Source organism: Lissotriton helveticus, chromosome 5_1, assembly GCF_964261635.1.
Source record: "Lissotriton helveticus chromosome 5_1, aLisHel1.1, whole genome shotgun sequence".
Classification (NCBI taxonomy): domain Eukaryota; kingdom Metazoa; phylum Chordata; class Amphibia; order Caudata; family Salamandridae; genus Lissotriton; species Lissotriton helveticus.
In genome coordinates, this window is record NC_136065.1 from 1,545,618,271 (window position 1) to 1,545,645,754 (window position 27,484).

At 44.9% G+C, this 27,484-nt stretch overlaps 1 protein-coding gene across 1 annotated transcript in view; it reads left to right on the top strand.

Moving 5' to 3' along the window:
* KLHDC8A (kelch domain containing 8A) overlaps positions 1 to 26,754 on the top strand; it is a 180,617-nt gene extending 153,863 nt beyond the window's left edge. Inside the window, exons 4-6 of the mRNA XM_078641291.1 lie at positions 5,806 to 6,021; positions 6,156 to 6,257; positions 26,099 to 26,754. Coding sequence (XP_078497417.1) covers positions 5,806 to 6,021; positions 6,156 to 6,257; positions 26,099 to 26,292 — 512 coding nt within the window. The 3' untranslated portion in view covers positions 26,293 to 26,754. The remainder of the gene's footprint in view (positions 1 to 5,805; positions 6,022 to 6,155; positions 6,258 to 26,098) is intronic.
* Positions 26,755 to 27,484: the final 730 nt, after the last annotated feature.

The following is a 27,484-nucleotide window of genomic DNA, read 5'->3' on the forward strand; positions in this document are numbered from 1 at the left end:
ATTATCAATGAAACTGTATTGTAAAATGTTTATTTTTTATGCTCGGTACTCCGGTTTTCTGACTTTTGCGTATGAACACTATTACATAAAACACACTGTAGAACATTAAAAACATAAAAAACACGTGCTGCAATTTGAAGTTTGTCGGGTTCATAGGTGTGTACACAAAATGAAACCATCAGGAAGAGAAATAGAGATAAAACTGCCAGGAAAAGCCAGCATGAAACAAGTGATAGATTGTACAGATGATTAAAATAGAAACATTAAGTGTAAGTGAAGTCTAGGGCTATGACTAGGCCACACAACTAAACCACCAGCGGGAAGGTGGCACGCTACAAGAGGCTAAGCTTCGGAATATCGTCAGCAGCAGAGATCTTCCAGGAAACAATAAGGCAAATAATAAGACCGATCAAAAAGAGTCTGAACTATAGTGATGATATCCTGGTGTTTGGCAGATGTGATGACGAACATGATAAGGCTTTGAGAGAAGTGTGCTCGCAGCTAGTAGAGGTGGGCCTGACAGTAAACGAAAAAAAATGCGAGCTAGGCAGAGAAGAACTAGTATTCTTCGGACACGTCTTTTCAAAGAAAGGAATGAGACCAGATCGGGGCAAAATAGACACCCTTGAAAAAGCAAAAGAACCAAAGGATGTCGCTGACGTGCGCTCATTCCTCGGTCTTGCCAGCTACTGCGCGAGATACATAAAGGACTTTGCGACAGTGAGTACGCCGTTGAGAGAACTGACGAAGCAGGGCCAAGCATTTGACTGGACAACAGAGTGTCAAAGGGCGTTCGAAGAAATAAGGGCATCAGTAACGGCAGTGGACCACCTAGCCTATTTTGACCCGAGACTTTGCACCGAACTGACAGTGGATGCCAGCCCGGTAGGCCTTGGTGCGATACTAGCACAACACAAGCCAGGAAAAGACTCACCGCGACAGATAGTGGCATACGGAAGCAAGAGCTTGTCAGACATTGAGAGGGCATACTCTCAACCAGAAAAGGAGAGTTTGGCGGTAGTATGGGCATGTGAGCACTATCACATGTTCATATACGGAAAACCGTTCACGATCGTAACAGATCATCAAGCGCTAGTGACAATATATGGAAACCCAAAGGCAAAGATACCACCAAGAATTGAACGATGGGGAATCAGGTTGATGGACTACAACTTCACGACTGTCCATAAACCAGGGAAAGATCAAAATCCAGCGGATTACATGTCACGGCATCCGCTTCCCTATCAAAAAGGGGGCACCACGATGGCAGAGGAATATCTGAACTTCATCGTGAGACAGAGCACTCCGGCATCCATAACAAATGAAGAACTAGAGCGAGAAACAAATGGAGACCCGACAATGAAAGCCGTTGGAGTGATGGTACGGCAGCAGAGGTGGAGACACATCAACAGCAACACCATCACAGAAGAAGGAGTCAATAAAGAGGAACTGCTGGCCTTCAAAAAGATAAGCGAAGAGCTGTCTGAAACAGAAAAAGGAATATTGATGAGGGGCTCAAGAATTGTAATACCACGTCGGCTCAGAAAGAGAACAGTTGAACTAGCACATGAGTCGCATCGAGGCATTGTGGCGACAAAGAAGATGCTGAGAGAAAAAGTGTGGTTCCCGGGATTGGACAACATGGTAGAGGAAGAGATATCGCACTGCCACACCTGTCAAGTAACAGGACCTCCCGCCAAACCGACATCACTAAAAATGTCGGAACTGCCACCTGCAGTATGGACAGAGCTGGCAACAGACTTCTATGGGCCACTGGAGAATGGAAAATACCTACTAGTGGTCATTGACGAATTTTCGAGGTTTCCAATAGTAAGAGAAGTATCGTCGACGTCGGCAAGTGCTACGCTACCAGTGCTAGATGACATATTTGCCGCCTGGGGCTCCCCACAAACACTGAAAACGGACAACGGTCCTCCATTCTCGGGAGAGGAATTCCGCAGATTCCTGGGATACCTGGGGATAAAGCATCGGAAAATAACTCCTCTGTGGCCACAGGCCAATGGAATGGCAGAACGATTAATGGGGACCATCAAGAAAGCCATAATGCGGGCAAAGTTGACGCAAATATCTATTGGACAAGCGCTTTGTCAAGTGCTCAGAGACTACAGGAACACCCCTCACAGCTCCACCGGCAAGTGCCCAGCAGAGCTGGTGCTGGGGAGATCGAGCAGAACAAGGTTACCTCAGATAGAGGTAACGGAAAACAGGACCAGAAGTGACATTGCGGCCAGAGATCACCAAGCGAAACAAAAAATGAAAGAATATGCCGACAAAAGGAGAAATGCAACAGAACACCAGCTGGCTGAAGGGGATCTGGTGGTAGTGCGACAGAAACAACAAAGGAAGTCGGACAGTCCATTCTCAAGAGACCCGCTGGTTGTGACTGATGTGAAGGGGTCAATGGTGACTGCAGCTTCTGACAACAGGAAAATAACAAGAAACGGCTGCCACTTCAAGGAATTGAAAGTGGAGGAAGAAGAATGTGCAACAACAACAGAAGACAGAGAACAAGAACAAAGACCAAAAAGGGAGACAGTACTAACAAAAGAGGAAAACGGAGGACAAGAACAGGGCAGAGAACAAAGACCAAAAAGGGAGTGCAAGAAGACAAGAAGACTACTAGAAGAAATGTAGAGACTCTCTCTCTCTCTCTCTCTCTCTCTCTCTCTCTCTCTCTCTCTCTCTCTCCCTTTCCTGTGCCAAGGACTTGCACATGGGACAAAGACATTCTGTTTGCAACAAAGGGGGAGATGTGGTGACTTGACCACCAACACAGGGCACTAGGACCCTGTGGGCCACAGGGCAGCGTCCAGGTCACTGGACACAACTTCCTGTGGCCGGACAGGAAGAGGACACTCGAGATCAGGACGGCGATGAGGACGGACGCAAGAGGCACCCTGAGCACACCAAATAATAAAGAGATGTAAACCGGTACCTGGCTCCTGTGTATTCATTACCGAGCTAAGGCATCACTACACGACAACACTGGACCTGTCTGGCCAAGGAAAACTCTCTTTTTTCTGAAAACATTTGTTCCTTCCTACTCATAACTGGGGCCTCTTGTGTGCAGTTTTTACCTGGATTCCACAACATCTTCCGACGACCAAACAAGCTTTTTCTGCATCTCCTGGTGCCTTTTAGGAGCACTTAGCCGTTTACCAGGTAACCCAGCATGTTCTACCCAGCGGACAAGCGTTCTGGGTATTTGGCCACCAGTGGGTAGACAGGATTTCTTCCTTTCTGGATCCTTCTTGGGTATCTGAGAGAGCAGTGATTGTCTGGCAGGGAGTGGGAGTGAAGGCTGGTACTAGATACAGTGCAGCCGATATCACTATCAAAGGCCATTGTCCAGCCAGTGGTGTTAGTTTTTAAATAAATGCATATTTATTACCCAAAGCTATTAATAGAGTAGTTAAAATGATGACCCCCAGTGAAGACTAGATGTCTCTAGTCCAGAGTTAACCAGTCACGACAGTCTCTCAGGTTTACTTTATCATTTTACCTCAGTTCTTTCTCTAATCCCAAACCACAGGTGTTTTGTTAGCTCCAGGTCTTTACAGAAACGATGCTGCATTTAATGTTGCAATTTGCAGCTATACATTCCTGAGCAATTTAGCAACAGATGAAACAAAGTAGCTTTGAATATAGCAGTGGTTGTAACACTGCTGCTGTGAAATTATACAGCGGGGATGAAAGTATTCCAAGGTGTCAGAGCTGCATTGATTGTGAGGTGCATGTAGTGGGTTACTGTGAGGTGCAGTATTTTGCAGCCAGCCGTGGGATTCCTCCATCACTGCTGCTTGTGTTATGGTTGCACTGGTAATTTAGGGCGCCTTATGTAACTCCATCACTGCTGGTTGTGGTAGGCTCTGACTGGTACCTTAGGGTGACCTATGAATTTGGTCTATATCTCCATTACCGCTGGTGTCGGTAGGATTGCACTGGTGTCTTAGTGTGCCTCAGCATTCTGATCCGTATCTCCATAACTGCTAGTAGTGGTAGGGTTGCACTGGTGTCTTCGGGTGCCCTAGGATTCTGGTCTGTATCTCCATCACTGCTAGTAGTGGTAGGGTTGCACTGATACACTAGGGTGCCCTAGGATTCTGGTCTGTATCACTGCTGGTTGTGGTCGGGTTGCACTGGTGTCTTGGGGTGCCTGAACATTCTGATCTGTATCTCCATTACTGCTGGTGTCGGTAGGATTGCACTGCTGTCTTAGGGGGCCTCAGCATTCCGAACAGTATCACTATCACTACTAGTAGTGGTAGGGTTGCACTGATACACTAGGGTGACCCTTGGATTCTGGTCTGTATCTCCACCACTGCTGGCTGTGGTTGGGTTGCACTGGTGTCTTAGGGTGCCTGAATATTCTGATCTGTATCTCAGCCCTTGTCATTCAGTGAGGATCTTATAGCACCTATGGACTTGCCTTGCCTCTCCAGGATTCCAGCTTGGTTCAGGGGCTTTAGTCGTGTAGTGGATAATAAGGCCTACATCTGGATTCAGTACAGGAATTATTGGGTGCCGGACAGTAGAGGATAATGAGGCGTGGTGCATCTTAACAGGCTTTTGCTGCACAGAGGTGAGGGTCATAGGCCCAGGCAGTGGGCTGACCGCTGTGCTGTGGGCAGCTATACAGAGCAGGATGAGGGAGGTTACAGGTTCATTGGTATAGTACAGTATGCTCACCAGCCAGGAGTACTGCTGAGGCCTGCTCACCTGCACTTGTAGCTTTCTTGGTTAGTCCAGTGAGTTCTCCACTGTGGCTTGCTGTTCTGGTTCTTGTGTCAACTCCGCTGTTTCAGGAGTACATATAGCCTGTTTCTGGGATATTGCTGATGTCCCCAGAAAAGTGTTTATGGCCTTCAGCCATATGCTTAGAGTAAGGATGCAGAAACATTTCAACTAGCTTTTTCCTAGCTGGGTAGGGGCAGGGGATGGGATGCAGGCGACATGCAGCTCCTCATCCAGGAAGACACTTGTGAAGTCCAATCAGGCCCTGAGAGTGTTATTTGGGTTCAGTGTGCCGGGTATATATCTTTTTAGTTAAATAGAAGATTTGTTTACATTTTTAAGCTGTGAGCGGTTCAAGAAAAATCGTATTCGGTGATTTGTTTTACTACACAAATTGGAGGGAAACGGATTTAGGTGGGATAAATGTACATTTCAGCCTATATCCAGGTATCCACAAAACACCAACTTAGAAGAGTGTAGCAGTTCCTGCTGTTTGGGGTGGGGGAAGAAGCAAGTACAGACATCTTCTCTGTAGTAGAGACAATCAAAATCATAGGCATTTGAGAAGGGATACTGCTGTTTTCTTACTATGCAGCCTGTGTTAAGGGAGATTCTTTTCAGGAAGACTACATGGGTTTTACACAGTGGTGTCAGTAGAGCTCCTTCCAGGGGTTCAGTAACTGTGCTGTCTTTTCAATACCATGCAAGGGAGTTTATTCCTAGGTGTACAAAGCAGTAGCACACCATTGGTGTTTTTCTAGCTCGCAGCTGCTTAGGACTTTCAGTAAGCACTAGAGATTGGACATTAGTGGTTTCTGGGGTTCAGAGATCAAAAGAGAAAATGCCAAGTGGGATAACTTGCAGAGAAAAGAGAAAAGGGGGGAAACAGGATGGACACCGGCTACATATAACACTGGGCTTTTGTCTTTGAAATGTGAGATTTTTATAAAGTAGATGTTTATAAAGTAGCTGTGTCTAGACTTTGGCAGTAACTTACTTCCTACCAGGGATATAATGTGCTTGACATTTTCCTTTTCCATCTTTTCACAGGTGGAAGACAGTCCAAATATGCAGTCAATGCCTTTGAGGTCTTCGACATCGAGAACCGATCATGGACCAAATTCCCCAGCATACCCAACAAGAGAGCCTTCTCCGGTGTGGTCATGACTGACGAAAACCTGTACAGCTTGGGCGGCCTGCGCCAGGGGGGCACTTACCGGCGCCCCAAATTCACCAAGACCATGGATGCCTTCAACCTCGAGCAAGGTGAGCAGGAGCCTGAGTTGAAAGGGGACAACAAGGCCATCTGGTGGATTTTCATTGCAAGTCACTGGATTTCATACAAGGGGATTTGAGTACTGAAACACTTTTCACCACTGATTCTGTCCCCATATATACAGGTGGATGGGTGAAAACCGACCGCTCGTGTCTCCTGAGGAATAGGAGAGCAGACTTTGTTGCTGGCTACCTGAAGGGGAGAGTCGTCATTGCCGGAGGACTTGGTGAGGATTGACAGGGTGGTAATGGAGAAGCTGAGACAATCACTACAAAAAGTTAAAAGGGCCAGTGGTTTGGGAATCAATAAAGGTAGTAGAGGCGATGGAATAAAAAGTGGTGGTGGGGTCAGGCATAATATAGATGCTGTCAAACCAGATGTTTTTGAGAAGGCTAAAGTGTCAAGAGGGTGAAGAGGAAGTCCAAACACCAAAGGACCTCATTAATACTAATGGCAATATAATATTAGTAAATAATAAGACTGAGAAAAATGTCTTTCAATACACTGCTTGCTGGTTCAGCTTCTGCTTCGCTGCTGACTATTCCTAGCATTAAGCATCTTCGAAGAGGCGGCAACGCCTTTACTTTTTGTACTACCACTGCTTGGAATAAACTCTGATGCGAATTGCGTCAGATCCCCCTTGAGACCACACTTTGTAGAAACCTAACAATGTGGCATTTTTTCATTTGACAGTAAGGTTTTGGTTACTGGGTGCGTACCATTTGTTCCTTCCGTTAGCACCAGGACACTCTTCGGAGTAGCTGCGCACTTTATAAATTCCCTTCATTCATTTCATGTACGTCCTTTACCCAACTCAATGTTATTCTCCTAGCATGAGAATTGACAAGTCATTTGGTGCCGTCGTTAGAAATGGGTAAATATGTGAATTTGAGCATAGCAAATGGTGGTCAGTATGAATGTAAGCTGAAAGAAAGCAGGAATACCTGAGATAAAAATGGTGGCAGCTAGAGGGAAGGAGAGTGAAAGGTTTAGACACTTTTCCATGACACGGAGCTCGCTATTTCTCCGTGTTGATTTTCTACATTTTGATTGCAGAGAGTGCAAATATTGGGGCTTTAAATGAGCAGTTACTGAATGTAGGGACTGGCTTAATGTAATCTACATAGAAATGTTTTCAGAGCATAAAGTGAGGAATTGAAACCTACAGGAGTTTTGCACACTGGCGTAACATAGGCCCGCTGCCTCTGCAGTGCTGGAGGGTCTGAACTCCAAGGGCCCCCTCTGCACAGTACCCTGGCCTGAGATCTCCTGACTGAGTCCAGAGGGGGGCTTCTCCATGTAGTTTGCAAGGGGGCCCCCTTAAGTTTAGTTACGTCAGTTGTTTTGTACAAAAACAAAAGTGGATATAAAAACATTATCAGACCAAGAGGGGATGCCTACAGATAGGGCGTGTTGGACCTGATACTTGTTGGTAGAATTGCCTGAAAAGTTTTTGCTTTTCCACCTGGGTTTTGCGCATTCTCTTATGGGGCCTCCAGGCTGTGGACATGTTCACACTGTAAATACGCATGAAAGCGTGCGCACCCTTCATATCCGTGCTCGGACGTGGTGCTGATTCCATGTTCTGAAACACATGCTGATCTGTCATTTCAGAACTGGCATCTCAAGTTGAATCCGGACAAAACCGAGTTGGTTCTTACCGGAGGTCCGTCCAGTCCCTGGAACTCTCTCTTCTGGCCCCCCACCTTTGGTCCCCCCCCACTCCTTCTACCACGGTCAAAACACTGGGGGTTAAAATGAATAATCAGCTTACCCTCCACTCTCAAATCAGTTCCGTGGTCTCCTCCTGTTTCCTCACCCTCCGAACTATCCGCACTGTCGCTCGCTTCTTCTCCCCCCAGGCACTCAAAATGATCATGGCCGCTTTAGTCGTATCACGACTGGATTACGCCAATGCCCTCTACAACGGCATACCAGCATACAGCCTAAGGAGGCTACAGGTGGTCCAAAACCAAGCCGCCCGGCTGGTTTTTGGTCTCCCACGCTACCACCACTCCACACCCCTCCTCAGGGAGCTTCATTGGCTCCCGATCAAGGAACGTTCTCTGTTCAAAACCGCCTGCATGGTATTCCAGGCTCGTCAAGGCACCGCACCCGCCTTCATCTCCTCACTAATAAAAGAATACGTTCCCTCTAGACAACTTCGTTCCTCCTCCAAGTCCCTCCTCCAAATCCCACGCTTTAGACGCAAAAAGTGGGGTGGGTCCAACTTTTCCACCTTGGCCCCCACTTTCTGGAACTCCCTTCCAGACCACTTACGTGCGTCTACCCACTATGCATCCTTCCGTAAGGAACTAAAAACGTTTCTTTTTAAACAGGCATTCCCTGTGTAATTCTCCTTCCCCGGCTCTTATACCGGGCTCCACTTTTGTCTCTGTAGCCAATCCCCTCCACTAGCGCCAAGAAACCGTTCGGTGCACGCTGCGCTTTATAAATGTTTTAAATTAGAAATTAAATTAAAATCTATCGTGAGTAAATTCGAGAGCAGCTTGCCATTCTAGGCTGCTGTGAGTGCGCACCTGCACCTATGGTGCCAGTGATTGCGTGTGCCCCCTGCCAACACAGACTTTTGCGTGAGCACAGACACACGTATTAGTTAAACCCATGTCCTGTCTGCTGTGCAGACTTGGGTGGGTACACTTGCACCACCGGTGCTGGGAACTATATGTCCCTCCTGCCATGGTAGGTTGTTGTGTGCAATAGCGCATGTGCACCCAGGTAGTGTGGAATACCTATGTGTATTTTCACTACCTATGAGGCCTGCTCTTCCCATAGGTTAACATGGGGAAGTGGTTGAGATTACTTCGGACTGCAATAGTTGATTCCAGTGGAGGAGTCTCATGATGTTTCATATAAATGGATTCGCAGTGCCAAACCCTTTCCGTTGGTAAAGGGGGTTTTGACATAACTTGCTTATTAAAGGCACTTATCGAATATGGACATTTATATGCTCCAAGAGTCTCGGTGAACGTGGTGTCTCACTCCAGTGGATACCAGGGGTCTTTCCCCATGTGACAGCCATAAACCATGGGCATCCCACAGGAACTTCAGACCTCTGCTATTTGAGGGCTGAATGGGATAGATTGAAGATATAAGTTGTGACACTTAGCCTCTACGGGTCGGATCAAGGTCCCACTAAAGGCTAAGATCAACATTCCACAGCTCATAGCAGACAGGCCTACAATTTAGGGAAGACATCTGTGGTTCAAAGGGGAAGCCCCCTAAACAACCCCAAACTTCAAAGAGACACAGCAGTATAACTAAGGGTGCCATCCTTCAGCATAGGGTGAGATACGCTTGTGGGGGACGTGGGACCGGAGAACCCGGACTGCGTGGTGCACATTGCCAGAGGATTCTGTTGTGCACATGGAGGATAACTATCCGAAAAGGTGTCTGGCCTGGGCTGAGGACCTGCTGAAATGTGGCGCTCTGAAGTGTGCTCTCCAAGGGCCTGACTGTGTTTCTCCGGTTCTCCCCCAGTTTCACAGGGACATCAAAGATTTCCTACGAGGGACCTTCACCATCTACCTGTGACATCTGGAGAGCGGTACCCTCTCAAGTGCCCACCTCAGCTACTGAACCCCAGTGGGTAGCGTGGTGTGAGCATGGAACTAAGACTTGTTTCTGGATGCCAGATTGTCTAGTGCGGAGACAGGAAATCTTGCCCACATCTAGGATGTTTGGTTTCTGTACTGTGGGGACCCTGACACTCATAAGCGTCTGGTTGGTGGTGAGCAGATTCACCGGTTGTCGAACTCTGCGTAGCCCGTTTAGTTAATCGTGCTGCATCTCTCTCGTGCGACATGCTGACTGCATGCCCATTGTGTGCAGTGTCCGATTCACAGGGTGCGACCCTTGGAGGTGGAGTGTACCCATAGTAGAGTCTCATTCTACCTCTTGTGGCTCTGCTGAACTAGCTCCTTTGTGTGTGACCAGACTGGTCTGGTGCAGCCTATATCATCGTGCACTGGACATCATGCCTACTTTCCAGAGAGGTATGGAATTGAATCTCTTTGCTGTGTCTGACCGGAATTACCTGGGAAGTACATAATTTGCAACTCATAGTATTTAAAATCTGAAGTGCCTGGTGCGACTCATACCAATGCATACAAGGTGCTGTGTCTGATTGCCTGTGCACGACCTGGCTCATCATGTACACCTCATCCTATTGAGAGGCTCCCCAGTGTTACTTCCTATTCATCAGTTGTTCCCTTGTTGACCTTCATTGTGGCGGATCAACTGCCCTCTCCATACCTGGGCCCTCCTGAAGAAATCTCGGTGCCAGGTAGTAGCAAGAGAGATTGACTGGGTTGAAGAACGCTTCTGAGAGAGTTCGGATGCGGATCGAGAGACTGCGTGACTCCTTTGTATTTTGAGACCTGTGGGTGAACTTCCTGAGTGGCTGCTAAACTATCCCTTGTTTACGTCTACTTCCTAACTAAAACCACTACATATTTCCACCTGTTTTCCGAGAACTCAGACAGTGTGGGGAGGGTGGAAAAATTCCATCTGGGGTATAGGACAATTGGGCTGAACCAGAGGGTGGAGGGAGTCTTGGGCCAAAGAGTGTTCAGAGGGTGAAACATTGACCTGCTGGGTAGCAGTGGCACCACATTAGGGTGCTGAGTGCATATGTGTGTGTAAGAGCGTGCCATATGAACTGACTGATACCTATTGTCCCACGAAGCAGCGCAGAGTGGGTAGGTGTGAGTGGGAGTAATCCTGTGCGGCCTGCCTGTGATTCACAACATTATTATTATTATCATTATTATTAGTAAGCTTGTAAAGCGCCTGGTTACTCCAACGGATGTTTCTCCACGCTAGAACATCAATGAAAACCCAGCGACAATCCTGGAATAGTGACCTTCCTGTGCATAAAACTGACAAAACAATAGAAGTTAAGAATATTACTTCCGGCCACCAGAAGGGTGTCGGAGGAGCCAGGATTTTAAATTGTTTCAGAACAAAGGCTCCGACACACAGGTCCTAAGATCCACAGGAAGGTCATTCCAAGCCCTAGCTGCCAGGAAGCCAAAAGATCTCCCTCCAGCTCGAACCTTTCGCACCGTGGGCACAATCACTCTAGCAGAGCCAAGAGATCTCAGATCCCTTGCGGGCCGATACACTGTAAGAAGGGGGAGCAAGAATCGCAGCCCCTTCTGACTAAGGATCCTGTGACCAAAGCATAAGGCCTTAAAAGTAACTCTCTCGGTCCTAGGAAGCTTGTGTCCGGTCCAGGGAAGGCATGGCTCGGCAGTTCAGGCTGGACTGTTCCCTGGATTAAACCCAGATCTTTTGACTGGGTGTGAGTGTTTGATTGGTTCAGAAGCTCCGTCCATCACCACCCCCTTTTTTACCTCTTTGTTCGCCATAAGTTTGGCAGGGCTTGCTCACTTTGCCACTGGATTCAAGCAAGCCTGGCTGAAGACGGCTGGAATGCCAGAAACCGGTCCTAGGAAGCTTGTGTCCGGTCCAGGGAAGGCATGGCTTGGCAGTTCGGGCTGGACTGTTCCCATGAGGCACAGGGTCAGACTGATTTGCATATGGCCATGTCTGAACTGGGGTGGCAGAGTGGGCTAAAGAACGGTGATGGATTAAACCCAGATCTTTTGACTGGGTGTGGGTGTTTGATTGGTTCAGATGCTCCGTCCATCACCACCCCCTTTTGTACCTCTTAAAAGTAACTCTGGCCTGAATTGGGAGCCAATGAAGTTTCTTTAGAGCTTCCCCCACTGAGACCCGCCTCGGGATATTCAAGATCAGCTGGGCTGCAGCATTTTGGACCTTCTGCAAGAGGTTTAAATTGCTAGCAGTCACCCCTACGTACAATATGTTACAGTAATCAAGGCGAGATGTAACAAGAGCCTGTATTATAGTTCTTTTAGCGTCAAGGGGAGAAGGTCTAACATTTTGTGTAGAAATTAGAAGTGCATCCAATCGGTGATTGTTTCCATCCCTCGAGGCACACGAAAGTAAAATTCAAAAGCGGGTTCAAATAACTCTCATATGCAAAATAGTTCAAATTGTCGAGTTCATTTATTATATTTTCATTGTATTTCAAGTCATCTTCTATCAAAAAACATCAATCCATGATGATATTCATTATGCAACTGATTCATATATGCTCCTATGCATTTCGGGCGTAGCCCTTCTTCCGGGAGCCTATCTATGAGTAAAAAAACGATAAACACTCATTCAATCTATTACTGTCATAAATTTCTGTGTATAAACAATGTCAAAGGATAAACAAATCAACAATAATGTGGTGATGACGGCATCCGAATGTGTGAGAAAACATGCAGGTTAATGTGATGCCCGTGCACAGTGAAGGGGTCGTGATATGAAAAAACGCTTACTGAATCGTTGAGTCTGAGTCCCGATATGATGTCTAAACAAAAAGAAGGGGGGTTTAGAATAAAGTGGTATCCAAACAGGTAGGTCTGTCTAAGGTGACAAGTCTGGCCATGATACTCACAAAGAAATGTGTAACGGGAAAAATACGGCGGATAAATTCGTCTGCTCTCTGTGTGGTTGCTTCCGGGTACTGAACGTCTCCGCGGAACAAGGTGGCGTGAGGTTACGTGCTGCGTTTAAACTAGCGTGTGTGTGAAAATAAAAAAGGACTATGATGAAGGAATGGGTGTGTGAAGGTTAACGACGGACTGGGTTGAGGGAAAAAGAACGGGTCAAAGAGCCAAAAAACGGACTATGGTAGTGTTCAAGAATCCACGGGTTTGCGCGGTTAAATGATGTGGGTGAACAGTGTGGGTGTAAGGACCGTGTCAGGTATTAGTAATGTCGAATGGTTGACACAAATAAACATCATAATCGAAATATAAATTAATAAAACAATGTGTTGATAAAACAAACTAAAACTAACTAAAATGAAACATGAAGCTTGTTGTAGCATCAGATCAAATGTCCAGAACGTGTGCCCATATGGGTTGTCAATTATCAATTACAGGTAACATGAAAACTCAATGCGATCATTTAATCCATGGGGTTTTGTCGTGTTCAATCTGTAAATCCAGTAGTTTTCACGACGTAGTAGGTGCTTCGTGTGGTCTCTGCCTTCAATTTTTTGTATTGTTTCGAGTACCATGAATTTCAACTGTGAGATGTTGTGGTTCATTTCCAGAAAATGTGCTGCTACCGATGATTTCATGTTTTTAGTTCTTATGTTCGATTTGTGTTCGTTTAAGCGTGTTTTCAATTTGCGTTCAGTTTTCCCAATGTATGCTTTGCCGCAAGGGCATTTGAGCATATAAACCACGTTGGTGGTGTCACATGTGGCTGTAACTTTCAGATTGATTTGTTGTCCCTTCATAGGGTGTGTGACTTTGTTTCCTGGAATTATGTTATTGCAATTGTTGCAATTTGCACATGGTCGTGTTCCTTTAAAAGTGATGTCGGCTCTGTCACAATTTGTGAGTATTTCACCAAGGTTTTTACCTCTCGTGTGAGCAAATATGGGTTGATGATCAAATACTCCATTGAAATCAGGTTCTACTCTCAGTATCGACCAATGTTTGAGTATGATCCTTTTATAGCCTGAACTGACGTTTGAAAATTTAGAGACTATGAAAGTTCTGTCCTTTGGTGTTTTCAGAATGGGTTTCAATAGTTGTTCACGACTAATCAATTGGATTTCATTGCTTGCAGTTTCTATGATTCGTTCCGGATATCCTCTGTCTCTGAATCTTGCTCCCATTTCTTTTATGCGATCATTGGCTAGAATCGGGTCTGAAATGATGCGTTTCACTCTTAGCATCTGGGATTTCGGGAGGTGACGCTTTAATGTACCTTGGTGAAAGCTTGTGTAGAGTAAAAGATTGTTACGGTCTGTAGGTTTTCGGTAGATATCTGTAGAAATTTGATTGTTATCAAGTTTTACTAGAACATCAAGAAATGTTACTGATTGGGGATCAATTGTCCACGTAAATTGAATGCGTGTGTCTACTCTGTTCAAATTCATGAGTGCTTGTTCCAAAGTCTTTTTAGTGTTAGACCACACAATAAATAAGTCATCGATATAACGAGCATACATTCTCAAATTGTTAGACCAATCCGGATTCATGTAAATATTTTTCATTTTAGTTAGTTTTAGTTTGTTTTATCAACACATTGTTTTATTAATTTATATTTCGATTATGATGTTTATTTGTGTCAACCATTCGACATTACTAATACCTGACACGGTCCTTACACCCACACTGTTCACACACATCATTTAACCGCGCAAACCCGTGGATTCTTGAACACTACCATAGTCCGTTTTTTGGCTCTTTGACCCGTTCTTTTTCCCTCAACCCAGTCCGTCGTTAACCTTCACACACCCATTCCTTCATCATAGTCCTTTTTTTATTTTCACATACACGCTAGTTTAAACGCAGCGCGTAAGCTCACGCCACCTTGTTCCGCGGAGACGTTCAGTACCCGGAAGCAACCACACAGAGAGCAGACGAATTTATCCGCCGTATTTTTCCCGTTACACATTTCTTTGTGAGTATCATGGCCAGACTTGTCACCTTAGACAGACCTACCTGTTTGGATACCACTTTATTCTAAACCCCCCCTTCTTTTTGTTTAGACATCATATCGGGACTCAGACTCAACGATTCAGTAAGCGTTTTTTCATATCACGACCCCTTCACTGTGCACGGGCATCACATTAACCTGCATGTTTTCTCACACATTCAGATGCCGTCATCACCACATTATTGTTGATTTGTTTATCCTTTGACATTGTTTATACACAGAAATTTATGACAGTAATAGATTGAATGAGTGTTTATCGTTTTTTTACTCATAGATACGCTCCTGGAAGAAGGGCTACGCCCGAAATGCATAGGAGCATATATGAATCAGTTGCATAATGAATATCATCATGGATTGATGTTTTTTGATAGAAGATGACTTGAGAAACAATGAAAATATAATAAATGAACTCGACAATTTGAACTATTTTGCATATGAGAGTTATTTGAACCCGCTTTTGAATTTTACTTTCGTGTGCCTCGAGGAATGCAAACAATCACCGATTGGATGCACTTCTAATTTCTACGAAACCTTATCGTCACAAGGACAGGAGACGATACCTTGAGAGCACCAATTAACTTTATTCTCTAACATTTCTACCATAATTGAAATACGCTGTGCGCTTGTTCACCACACAATTGTGATTCTTCAACTAACATTTTGTGTAGCATTTTGAGAATGCCAAAGCAGGCTCCGGCCACAGCGGTAATCTGCTCAGAAAAAGACAGATTTTCATTGAATCATACTCCCAGATTCTTCACCTTTACTTGTGGTACCGGAGTACGTCCTAGTTCCTCATTCACCAATTCTGTGACCAGAGAGAGGGCTGTTTTCCAACAACCATCACCTCTGTCTTCCCTGCATTCAGCTGGAGGCAGCTATATCTCATCCAGTCCACAAGCTCCCCCAAGCAGGCCGGTGTGCTGCTTTATATGTTGATTGTTTGCCAGAAGCACAATACATTTGACATTGGGTTTTCCCTCATAACCCCGGCCCGTGGTGCTGCTAAAAAGTGTGATATTTTAATGATGTACATAATTTTAGTACCGTGCACCGCATATGTGTGCACTCTCTTAAATGGGGAGAGGGCAGGTGTATAACTTGCACTCACCCTTGGGTAGCTTGGCACTGAGCAGTCAGTCTTACCAGAGGCAATGTGTAAAGCATTGGCACAGCACTCACAATAAATACCTTGAGTGTCACAAAAGAAACTTCACACGTGATGTATGTAAATAACGTTTGTATTCAATACTCATAACAATCAACAGAACATAAACATCATGTATTTCTGAGCATAAATTACATTCAGAATTACTAGCAGTACTGAAGAACCGGGTCAGAACCCAGCGGTGCCAGGGACACACCTGAAATCTTCGAGGTCCACCTGTCTTGGTATACAGAGACATGGAATACTTCTGGGTGGCGTCACAGACCAAGTTTATTAGCTGCAGCTAGTTACAGAAATCCCAACAATACATCACAATGTATATTCCTAGGAGACTGTTCAAATTACTAAGGCAAGACATCTCCTTTTATACACCATATTCTCATTATAAATGTACACCCACTGCGCAAAATTCTAACCAATAGGGCACATTTCCTAACTGAGTATCACATTAACAAAAACCCAATTTACAGTAACCCAACCCAAAAGTTAATTATTAGGAATGTCCCAAATTCAATCTTTGCAAGCCGGACAAATTTATAATTGAAAAGCACAACCCATGTAATGTCAGAGCATAAAGGAAACAGTAATAGATGCTGAACAAGATAAAACATGTGCAAGGAAACTAAAGGTTAACGAGGTCCTGAACATTAAGTGGCAATCTTAGACAAGGATCAAACCAAGGGAAATTGGCTTTGCGAGTTCAGTTTCTCTGCAGTTCATTCAGAGTCGAAAGAAACCTAGTTAATGTATACATGAACTCAGAAGGCCAGGCCACTTGTTCGCCGGGCCTCTTTCACAGGCCTACGTGAGGGCAACACAAAATGGAGTCAGGCTCGAGAATTACAGAACCTCAGTACTAGGCCCAACCGTGTTAAAATGACATCAGCAATATCCACACTTGGGAAAGATCCTAATATACACCCCCCACCCCTCCCCAGCACCCGTATGCGGTGCAACATGTTGTCTACCCCAGGCTCACCCTTGAAATTCTTATAATTCAATACCACCCAGTTAGAGGGTGCACCCCGGGTCACAATGATATCAGCAATATGTACATACTCAAATTGATATCTCTTTTTTGTAGCACAGCGGGCTGAGGGCTCGCAGAGGAAAACCAAAGTCAAACGTAATGCTTTTCTGGCACGAAATAAACGCATCGGGCAAACCGCAGTCCAGTGTTATGAATCACGGGCGGTTCCCCACTGTTAGTCACTCACTCACACACACATACCACACACACTCACACACACACTCCGCACCGTTATGCGGTGAAATGGATAACAGACAAGTCCATACGGAAGTACTCAACACAAACGCACTCAGCACCCTAATGTGGTGCAACTGATATCCAGCAGGTCAATTGCTAACACTCTGCCGACCACGTTGGCCCAAGCTCCCTCTGGCCTCCAAATAATAATAATAATAATAGCCACCTCACCCAGTCTATCCTACACCCGCAGAGTGGGAACACCCCATCCTCCCCCAGGCACTAGGCCACTCGCGGCTGAAGTCACTCTTAGTCAGGGTCCAGGGAAACAGGTGGGGATAGGCAGCAGGGTTCATTAGGAGGCAGTCGGTAAAAGGGGTTTGGCAGCCACTCGAGAAGTTCACCCACAGGATGTGTAGCACACAAGGGCCGAGGGCAATACACGGTCATACCAAAGGGACCCCAAGGGCCTTCCGGCACCAGTCCAATTCTGCGAAGCACAGTGGGGTCACACAGTCTCTTTACCCACTTCCAATAGTTCTCGGAGGCATTCCTCCAGCCCATCTGTCACTCTCACCACCTAGGCCCATGCCGGCAATACTACCTGGCAACATGGTGTCATCGGGAAAGGCCTAGGAAGGAGGGCAGTTGGTCCGCTGCACTGAGGGCCAAGTGAGGGAACAGTAGATGAATGGAGAATAAAGCAGGGGTGCCTCTGGGAAGGAGCAGGCACCCCGTCAGGTACACATTGATCAGAGTCGCACCCAAGCAATCCAGGCACAATGTTTGGTGCCCAATGAAATGGGTCACACAAGACCATACCGGTCACACAGAACAAAGAGTTGCACATTTCTGTACCTCCTTGAAAACAAGGCATGTCTGTTTCATGTCGTTTTTGGCTGCACCAGACAGCTCTGGTCACTCACACGATCAGAGTTGTACATTTCGTGCTTCTCTGGAAATGAGGCACAACATCCATTGCACGTCAATATTGGTCGCACCAGACATTTCCAGTCTCACACACAGGTGCAAGTTGCCTCATGAGTTAGAATGAAGCACTACTAAGGTTACGCCCCCACCTCTGAGGATCGCAACCTGTGAACCGAACACAGCACGTAATGAGCAATCAGTTGGCATGTTGCTCAAGAGAGATGCAGCACCATCGATGAAGCGGGCCCCCTGGATACCACAACCCGTGAATCTGCTCACTTCCAATTAGATTCTAATGGGTGCCAAAGTCCCCACAATGTGGGGCCAACACGCCTTAGATGCTGGCCATACTTCAGGGCTCTGCACAAGGCGATCCAGTATCCAGGCACAATTCTTAGTTCCACCCCATGCAGATGTATGCTGTGGGCACTAGAGAGGGCACCTCACTTCACGGTTCACAGGTAGACAATGTGGGTCCCTCTTAGGAGACCTTTGATGTCCCTGAGACCTCCAAAAGAACAGGGGGCAAGCTTGGCACGCTCTTGGAGAGCACACTTCAGAGTGCCACAGAGCAGCAGGTAGTCAGCCCAGGCCAGCCACTATTCAGGAAGCGCATGCGGTCCCTTTCAATGGCAGTAATCCTCCTTGTGCACAGCAGAGTCCTCTGGCAATGTGCACCACTCAGTTCCAGGGTCTCTGGTCCCATGTCCTCACAAGCATATCTTACTCTTTGCTGCAGGATGGCACCTATAGTTATACTGGAGTGTGCCTTTAACGTTGGGGTTGTTCAAAGGGTCTCCATTTGAACCACAGATGCCTGCCCTAAATTTCCATCCTGTCTTCCATGAGGCTGTGGAATGCAGATCTTAATCTTTAGTGGGTCACAATCTGGCTTCGGAGGCCAAGTGTCAAAAACTCCTCCTACAATCTCTGCAGCCAGGCTCGCAAATGGCAGAGGTTGATCATTCCACTAGAATGGCCTGTGTTTTATAGCTGTCTCTGGGGACTGACCAGATGTGCTCCCCCAACCTTCAGTGTGGATTGGGGCCAAGCACCAAGACACACAAAGAGTTTTAGAGCATAGAAATTCCCATCTTCTTTTAGTTGCATTTCAATGCAAAGCCTGACAAACAAACCTTGACCACTGGTAAGGGGCTGGTGCTACAAATCAAATGATAGGAAACATCATGAGGCTTCTCGACTGCAATCCACTATTGCAGACGGAAGCAATATCAACCATTTCCCCATGTTAGTCTCTGGGAGAGCAATTCTCATAGGTAGTGAAAACACACAGGTCCTCTCACTAATACAACACCCAAAATCCCACCTCGAACTCAAGTCATGTCACATCAGCACTTAACACTCCTTCAAGAGGAGATTCAAGCTCTGCTTCAAAAGGGGGCCTTAGAGCTTGTCCCAAAGCAACACCAGGAACAAGAGGTATATTCACTATATTTCCTCATTCCAAAGAAAGATGGCACATTAAGCCCTATATTCGAGGTAAGGCCACTCAACAAATACATCCTATCAGAACACTTCCACATGGTTACTCTACAAGAGGTCATTACGCTACTATAGCAAGGAGACTTCATGACAGCCATAGTACTCAAGTATGCCTATTTTCACATAACAGTTCACCCAGCCCATTGGTGCTCCCTCTGTTTTCAAATAAGTGGCCAACATTATCAATTCAAAGTGTTCCCATTCGGAGTAACTACTGATCCAAGAGTATTCACAAAAGGCCTGGCAGTAACAGCCACTCATCTTAAAACGGCGGGAGGGCCACACACATGTTCCCCTACCTGGACGATTAACTGATCAGGAGTGCAAGCAAGCAGAGTTCTCTGCAGGCTACCCTTATACACAAGCGGGGTTTCACCCTAAATGCTACAAAATCCCACCTGCAACCCTTACAAGAACAGCCATTCTTAGGCGCAACCCTAAGCTCCATTTCTACAAAGGTTTATCCCAGTCCCGCAAGAGTACAAAGGACATAACTTGCACTGCCTCTTTTTCAATCACATCGAAGTCAAAACAATGATGAGCCTTACAGGTATAATGGCCTCATGTATCTCCATAGTACCACTCATGCGTCTCCACATGCGCCCCCCTACACCAATACATACATTCACAGTGGTCTCAAGCGGAAGGGCGACTACAAGATATAGTGTTGATAGGGCCAGCAACCCATCAGTCTCTGCAGTTGTGGAACAGCAACAGTCAGTTCTAGGGACGGCCCTTCAAAGTACTTGAGCCACAAGTGAACATTACAACAGAAATATCCTTACACGGTTGGGAGGCACACATGCCAGACCTTACTGTCCGCGGACAGTGGTCTTGAATACAGAAACATATGCACATCAATCACCTAGATAATTTGGCTCTCAAAGTTTTTCAACAACTTCTTCTCCTAGTCCACACAGACAATATGACAGCTATGTACTACATTCAAAAACATGGGGGCGCACAGTGAATACAGCTCTCCCAGGTAGCGTAGTGCATATGGCATTGGACCATACATCACAACATACACCTCCTAGCAGAATACCTACCAGGGATGGATAACAACTTTGTAGATAAGATCAGCAGAATGCAAAAACAGGTACACAAGGGGTACCCCAGAGATAGATCTATTTGCCACAGAACTGATTGCAAAATGCCAAAGCTTTGCCTTCAGGTTTCCACACTCAGTCCAAAGGCAATGTCCTATGGATCAACTGGTCAGGGATACTTGCTTATGCATTTCATCCTCTCCCACTCATTCCTTACCTGGTTCAGAAGCTCACACAAACGTCCCTGACACTTATTCTCATTGCCCCAGCATGGGCTCGACAAGCATGGTTCACAACCCTTCTACATCTGTTGGTTGTGCCACACAAAAAACTACCAATATGGCCATGCCTCCTAACTCAGGAGCATGGCAGAGGTATACACCCCAACCCCAAACAATTCATTCTAGCAATCTGTCTCCTGAACGTCTAGAATTTGGATATCTAAACCTTCCACAAGAATGAATAGCCATTCTCAAACATGCCCATAGGCTTACGACACAACCATTTTATGCAGAAAAATGGAAAACGTTTGTGTACTATTGTCTAACAAAACAAACCCAACCACTCTGCCCAATAGTACAAGACCCCATTTGCTGCCTTTTAAATCTGCATAAAACAAATCTTGCATATACTTCCATTATGTTACACTTAGCAGAACTAGCTGTGTGCATGCAAAACAGCGAACACACATCTTTGTTTAAAATTCCAGTTAGGGACTAAAAAGAGGGATTCCTCCCTCCTTTCCTCCAGCAACTGTCTGGAATCCTTATATAGTTCTTATCAGACTTATTGGTCCTCCATTTTACCACTACAATCATGTGAACTACATTTCCTTACTTGGAAAGTAGCCTTCTTAATAGATACAGCCTCTGTTAGCCGGACCAGTGAACTTCTAACACTCACTTTAGAAGAACTGTTCTTCCTAGTCTATCCTGATAAACTGGTACTAAGAACAAACTCCAGAGTCCTCCCTAAAGTGGTTTCTTCTTTCCATGAAAACCAAACCATTGAGCTCCCAGTTATCGTTTCAAAACCAGACTCTGTTAAAAGAGCGGTGATGCATTATATTGACAGAACTAAACCTATTCCAAAAATTCAACTGCTTTTTGTTGCCGTTTCCAATCCTCAAAAAGGTTCTCCAATCTCTAAAGCAAGAATCTCAAAATTGATAGTAAAATGTATACAACCTTCCTACCACAATGCCAAGCGTGTGCTGTCGGCAGCTCCAAAAGCTCATTTCACATGCAAAAAAGGAGCCTCTGTGGCTTTTTTGGGAAACATTCCTTTCAATGCTAAGAATATATATCTAGAGCCAACACAAGCTACAAATTAATATCTTATTATGTAAGCATCTATGCATAGCGTGTAGCGCTGTAGATGCAAATGCACCCACCCTTCTCCCCGAAAGCTACTTGATGATGTACACACTATTGGACTTAATATTTCTTTCTCCTTTATACCTTACATGTTCATCTTTACGATTTCATTTCTTGCTCCTATCCTAAGCCCACCCGGTGAGCCAAATACAATCTAAGGAGCAGATGACCATGCACAATACAGACTGTGGGAGAAGTAACAATACCTTGTGACTCACAAGACAACTTTGAAGAAAAACAAGTTGCAAACATCCGAGCCATCACTAAATGGCAGGAGTATGCTAAGGAGATGAATCTACTCTACTATACGCTACAAATAGATGCTTACAGGGTAATTAACATATTCCTTCCATTGGATACTCTAGTTACCTGTAGATCCTCATTGATCGTGCTCACTTCCTCATTCTGAAGTATGGTCATAGGTCTTTCATTTAATAAGGTTTCAAGTTAATTGGATGCACATCACTTCAACGATCAATAGGATGTAATCATCTCTGCCTCTGTGGGCACAAAAAAATGGATGGGGGACTGATGTTGGTAAGCAAAGGTGGCCTGCTATAGCTCCATTGATGTCACACCTGTGCCGCTTCCAGCGGCAAGATGGAGCCAACACCACCTACAGGCAGAGATATGGAAAGTTTCCAATTTCAATCTGGGTGTCTGTGGATATTCAAGAAATAAGGAATAAACAGGTAGGTCATTAACAAAGGGAAGGAACTTTTTCATATTACATAAGCTATAGAATACATATAAAACAGAAATTATTCAAATCAGTAGGGGAGGTATGGAGGGTACCAACACAAATTATTTGTCTCTCAAATTATATCTATTTAGGACAGTGTGAGTCTTTAACAAGCCTGTCGTTCACTTAGAAATTGGCAGTCTGATGAAAGGTTGTAGAGAAAGATTAAGCAATTCCACAGAGCATGTATCTATGCTGCCTTCAGTGAGGGTACTTGGCCCTTTATAAGCCATCGCACAAAGGCCTGCATAGTTTATTTTAATGGAGATCTGCCTTTCTGTGCAACTCATCGAATTCTCCACCACAAACCCTTCGTGCCACGCCACCCTTTGGGTTGCTATAAAGCAGATCCTGTATTCTCCTGGATTGAACCATGAAACCACTGAGATTGAGCGAGACATGGAATTGAGATGAAGAGCCAAGCACTTAGACACTAGCCCAGATCTTGGGTGATGAGATCTGGATAAGGTAATGATTATGGAACTGTGTAAATATATTGTATTGATCATCCGCTGCACCTACTCTTGTTTAAAAAAATGAAAAAAGACAATACTAGGATAAGAAATAATCTTAATATTATCCATCAAAAAAAGCATGAATCATCAGCTATTTACCCCAAGACTGTAATATTGGGGTATTTGGTTTCATAAACAGATGTACACAGTATGCTGTTATGTGTGTCATGTTCCCGAAACATATACTTTAAAAGACATTACGCTGCCATGTTTGTTCTAGATCTGTGCACACATTTGAGAGAGTGACTTGCACAGGGCTGCACAAATACCCCGGCAGCGAAGGGCCTTAACTGGTTAGAATTGCACAATATAAGTGTACATTAGGGAAACAGTAGTTCGCTAACATCAAGAGGTCCGATTCTTTCGGATTCACTGCCCTAATATCTCAACGAAATCTCATAACTCCTACTGCTCCCGTGTGCCTGAAAGACGTGGCTTGATTTTAAAATTAACAATTATCCTTAATTAGATGATTTACTTCCCTGCAATAATTGTACTGTCTCGCCATCCTCAACCTGCAAATCTCTCTCCTCTGGAGGATTCCCACTGATGATTCAAGACAAAGTAGTTTCTCTTGAGCAAATATGCTCTTGGGCAAAAGAACAGGTTGAAATTGCCTAGCCAGAATCACAGACCTACCAATCTGGAAATATTTTCCACTTTTTGAGAGGAAGTGGGGCTTCTGAGAAACTGGAAGTGGGGGTGGCGCTTTCAGGCCTTCACAGTCAGAGCTGGTCTGGAGTGAAATTGGAGGGGGGCAAGGGGGGCGCTCTAAGTGTGGAATAGCCACTCCCATCCTGACCAGAAACACAAAAGGTTTACTGAACTCACCTGCCTCCACACATGAACTTGAAACCTACTTGGAGTAGGGGTTTCCATCTCACTTGGTCTTCACCATGTGATATTGGATCTTCAGTGGGTGAAAGTGTAAAGCAAACCTATTTTATGTGACTGATGGTGGAACTTGTGAGCTGGCAGATCTGAAATCATAAATGAAACCAAAATGGGAAACCATATATCCCTGGCTAAGACTGACATGGCCATACACGTGTTCTGCCATTGCACCTATCAAGTTCCAAAGACTTGACTATTTAATACGAAACTTGTCAAAGTACGTGAAAGAATATTCCTATGCTGAGGTTGTACATGATTTCATAGAAAAACGATTTCATGGAATACCATTACTGAGAAACTATTTCATCTAAACAGCTGAATGAAATTTTTTAGAATGAATTACATTTACCTTTTCCTAGAAACCAATTCATTGAATGTCTTTTTGGTCGAATTTGGCTTTTTGAATGCTTATTTTTTAAGTGTATATTCAATGGTTGCAGGTCTTACTTTCAGAAACAATGTTGTCAAAGATATTTATTTAAGTGTTTTCCGTCATTATTTATTACTTTGTTAAACAATTATTTCAGATGCTTTTATTTCGCTGATTCGTCACCACGGGAAAACACCATCCATCGCTGACCCTTCACAACCCATACACTCCATGAATCCTTGCCCGCTATAAACCCTCTCCACACCTAAACTAATTATTTCCTTAGACTTACAAACCCTTTCCACTCCAAAAAAGCCACCATCCCTGAACCATAAAATCACTTACTACCCGTAACTCCACCGATTTATGAACCCTAAAATCCACTTTCTATAACTAAACACCACCCATTCCATACCCCTTAAAACATCTCTGCACACCCAAATTACTCCCATTCCATAACCCCTAAAAACCCTCACTTACCTTAAACACTAGCCATCCATGTCCCATAAGAACTCCTCATCACCTTAAACTACTCATCCCTGACCCTAAAATCCCCTTTCTACATCTAAACTTCACCCATACCTAAATCCTTAAAACTCCTCACCATCCTAAATTCCACTCATCCATGAAACCTAAAAACACCTCACGAACTTTAAAGACCGCTCATCCATGAACCCTAAAACCCCTCACCACCACTACACTAGACCCGTCTCTGAACCCTAAAAAGCTCTTTCTATGCCCAAACTTAGATTTTTCATAACCCCTAAAAACCCCTCATCACCCTACATAACCTGAACCCAAAACCCAAAGTAGTTCTAAACTCCACCCAAATGTATTGCAATTTTGGATTTTGCCTTCAAATGATGTTTCCTTTAATTTTTGCTTTTTTGTACTTCCTTAAAATTGTCACCTTAAATTTTTTTTCAATGATTTGGTTTCCTACAATATGGTTTCTCAGTTTTCGTTTTCCATTAATTCCACACGCATCAGGTGCCACTGCATCATCAACCTGCATGCGTACTCCAACTTATACACACCTATGCTTCTCATAAGCCATAGCAGGGCACGCTCTTCCAGCATATATCTGTCCCTTCCATTTAATAAGCCATTGTGGAATCATGACAACTATCTGCCTTTTGAGCCTTCAAGAAACAAATGAGAATTTGCGTTTTTTCCACCTATGCAGAATCTAATGAGATAGATGATTGAAATCCACTTTAGAATGCTTTAGTCCCCCCACCGCTGTGCCTTTATAGCTGTGCAAAGTGCACGCAAAGTGCATGCCAGAAGACCTGAAGGTTATGTGAACAGTCCTGCAGACATTTTGGTAATAAAGCGAAAAGAAGAGGGTACTAGCTGGAAAAGAAATAAGCCCTTTTAGTGCCTGAGGGTAAGAAAGCTAGCAAAAATTAATAGTATAAGGAACAGCTAACCGAGCAAGTTCTCCCTTGAAAAGTCAGTGGTTCCAAAGAGGGGAAAGAGTGGTGAATGAGGTATCACACTGAGTGAGGAAGCATGGTTTCTATGGAGATCATGTCAGATGGGAGAGGAGGTGTGGCACTGGTAGAATAATCATTTAATTGGAGGGGAGGCAGGGCTTTTCAGTTTGACAGAGAAGTAGTTGCATTTATGCAAAGATTAAGTTTATTCCCAGCCCAAAGATCCTACAGCTTAAATATATGACAGTGGGGGGTTGTTTTGTTTTATGCATGCTAGTTTGTCAGTTTTAAATGTTCTTTGTGTTAACATTTCAGGTAACCAGCCAACAGTTATGGAATCCACTGAAGCCTTTCACCCCATCAAAAACAAATGGGAGACCCTGGCCCCGATGCCCACGCCACGCTGCGCTTGTTCCACGATCGTGCTCAAAAACTGTCTTTTTGCCATTGGAGGTGTCAACCAGGGCCCAAGTGATGCCGTTGAGGCCCTATGTGTATCAGACTCCTAGCAGTGTGTCTTTTCCTCCCCAAGGACCCTTCTGGACTGTACCCAACCAGCTTCCTCTGTGGCTGGTATTATAGCACAGATTGTGAAGTGTCTGACTTCTTTCACGTCTCTGCGACTGCGACGTAGTGTCTACCCATCTCCCGTGGAGGAAGGATGACCGTGACTACACCTAAAATGTGACTCTAGGCTCGGCCTGTTGAGAGACATCAACGCTGAACTGCCTACAGATACACACCCATCCACACAACCAGTGCTTAATTTGTAAAAGAATGAGTACCAGTGCCCACAGCTCTGCTCAGAAGCCTACAGCCAACACTGGGTCATTGAATACCCGGGCTTTATAGTCTTGACTCCACCTCATGCCTCTTTAATCTACAACCAGACACTCGTTGTCCCTTTGTCTCCCTCTTGCCTGTCTCTGCTTTCTCCCTTTGTTATTTTTTCCTGTCTTTCTCTTTCTTACTTCCTTATTATTATTATTATTATTAATATTATTAAAGGGGTTTATAAAGCGCATGGTGACGCCAACAGGCGTGTCCCCGCGCTGTGGAGAAGAATCAGGATTGTGCATTATTCCCTTGTTTGCTTTCTGGAAATGTCCAATGAGGTAAAATAGTTGCTGATCCCCAAAAAGGAGTGCCAGTGTACCCCACCAGCAACCACCGGCTCAAATTAAGCACTGCAGATAAATAGTACCAGGACTTTTCCCTCCTGGCTTTTGTGTGTGCTTTCCCATTGTAGGTTTTTAAGCAATTAGCCATCATGATGCCTGCTGTTTGGTATTATCACAGTTATTTAGAAATTGCAGAAAATGTCGGCCATAACACTTCATTGAGTATGAGTGATTATGCTAACCGTGTCACGAGGGGACGTTGGAGGCTGTTCCGCCCAGAAGGTTTTAAGTCAGGTCCAGTTGTTAGATAGCCGTACAGGAGTTTGCTGTGACAGGAAGGGAACTAGAGCACCAGCCATTTGATAGGGTGAGAACATGTCATACAAGGGTTTGCAAGGCCTAATTCAAATTTTGACGCTCATTGAGTATTCTGGGCAATTTTCGTTGAGCGTCCTACATAAGTCAAGAAGTGTTGGCCTTGTTTTGATTATGAAATACAGCATGTTGGAACCTGTTAATTTTGAATGCAGATGGTGTCATAGGCTGTAGACCGGTGATGTCACTGTTGCCCATAAGCCTA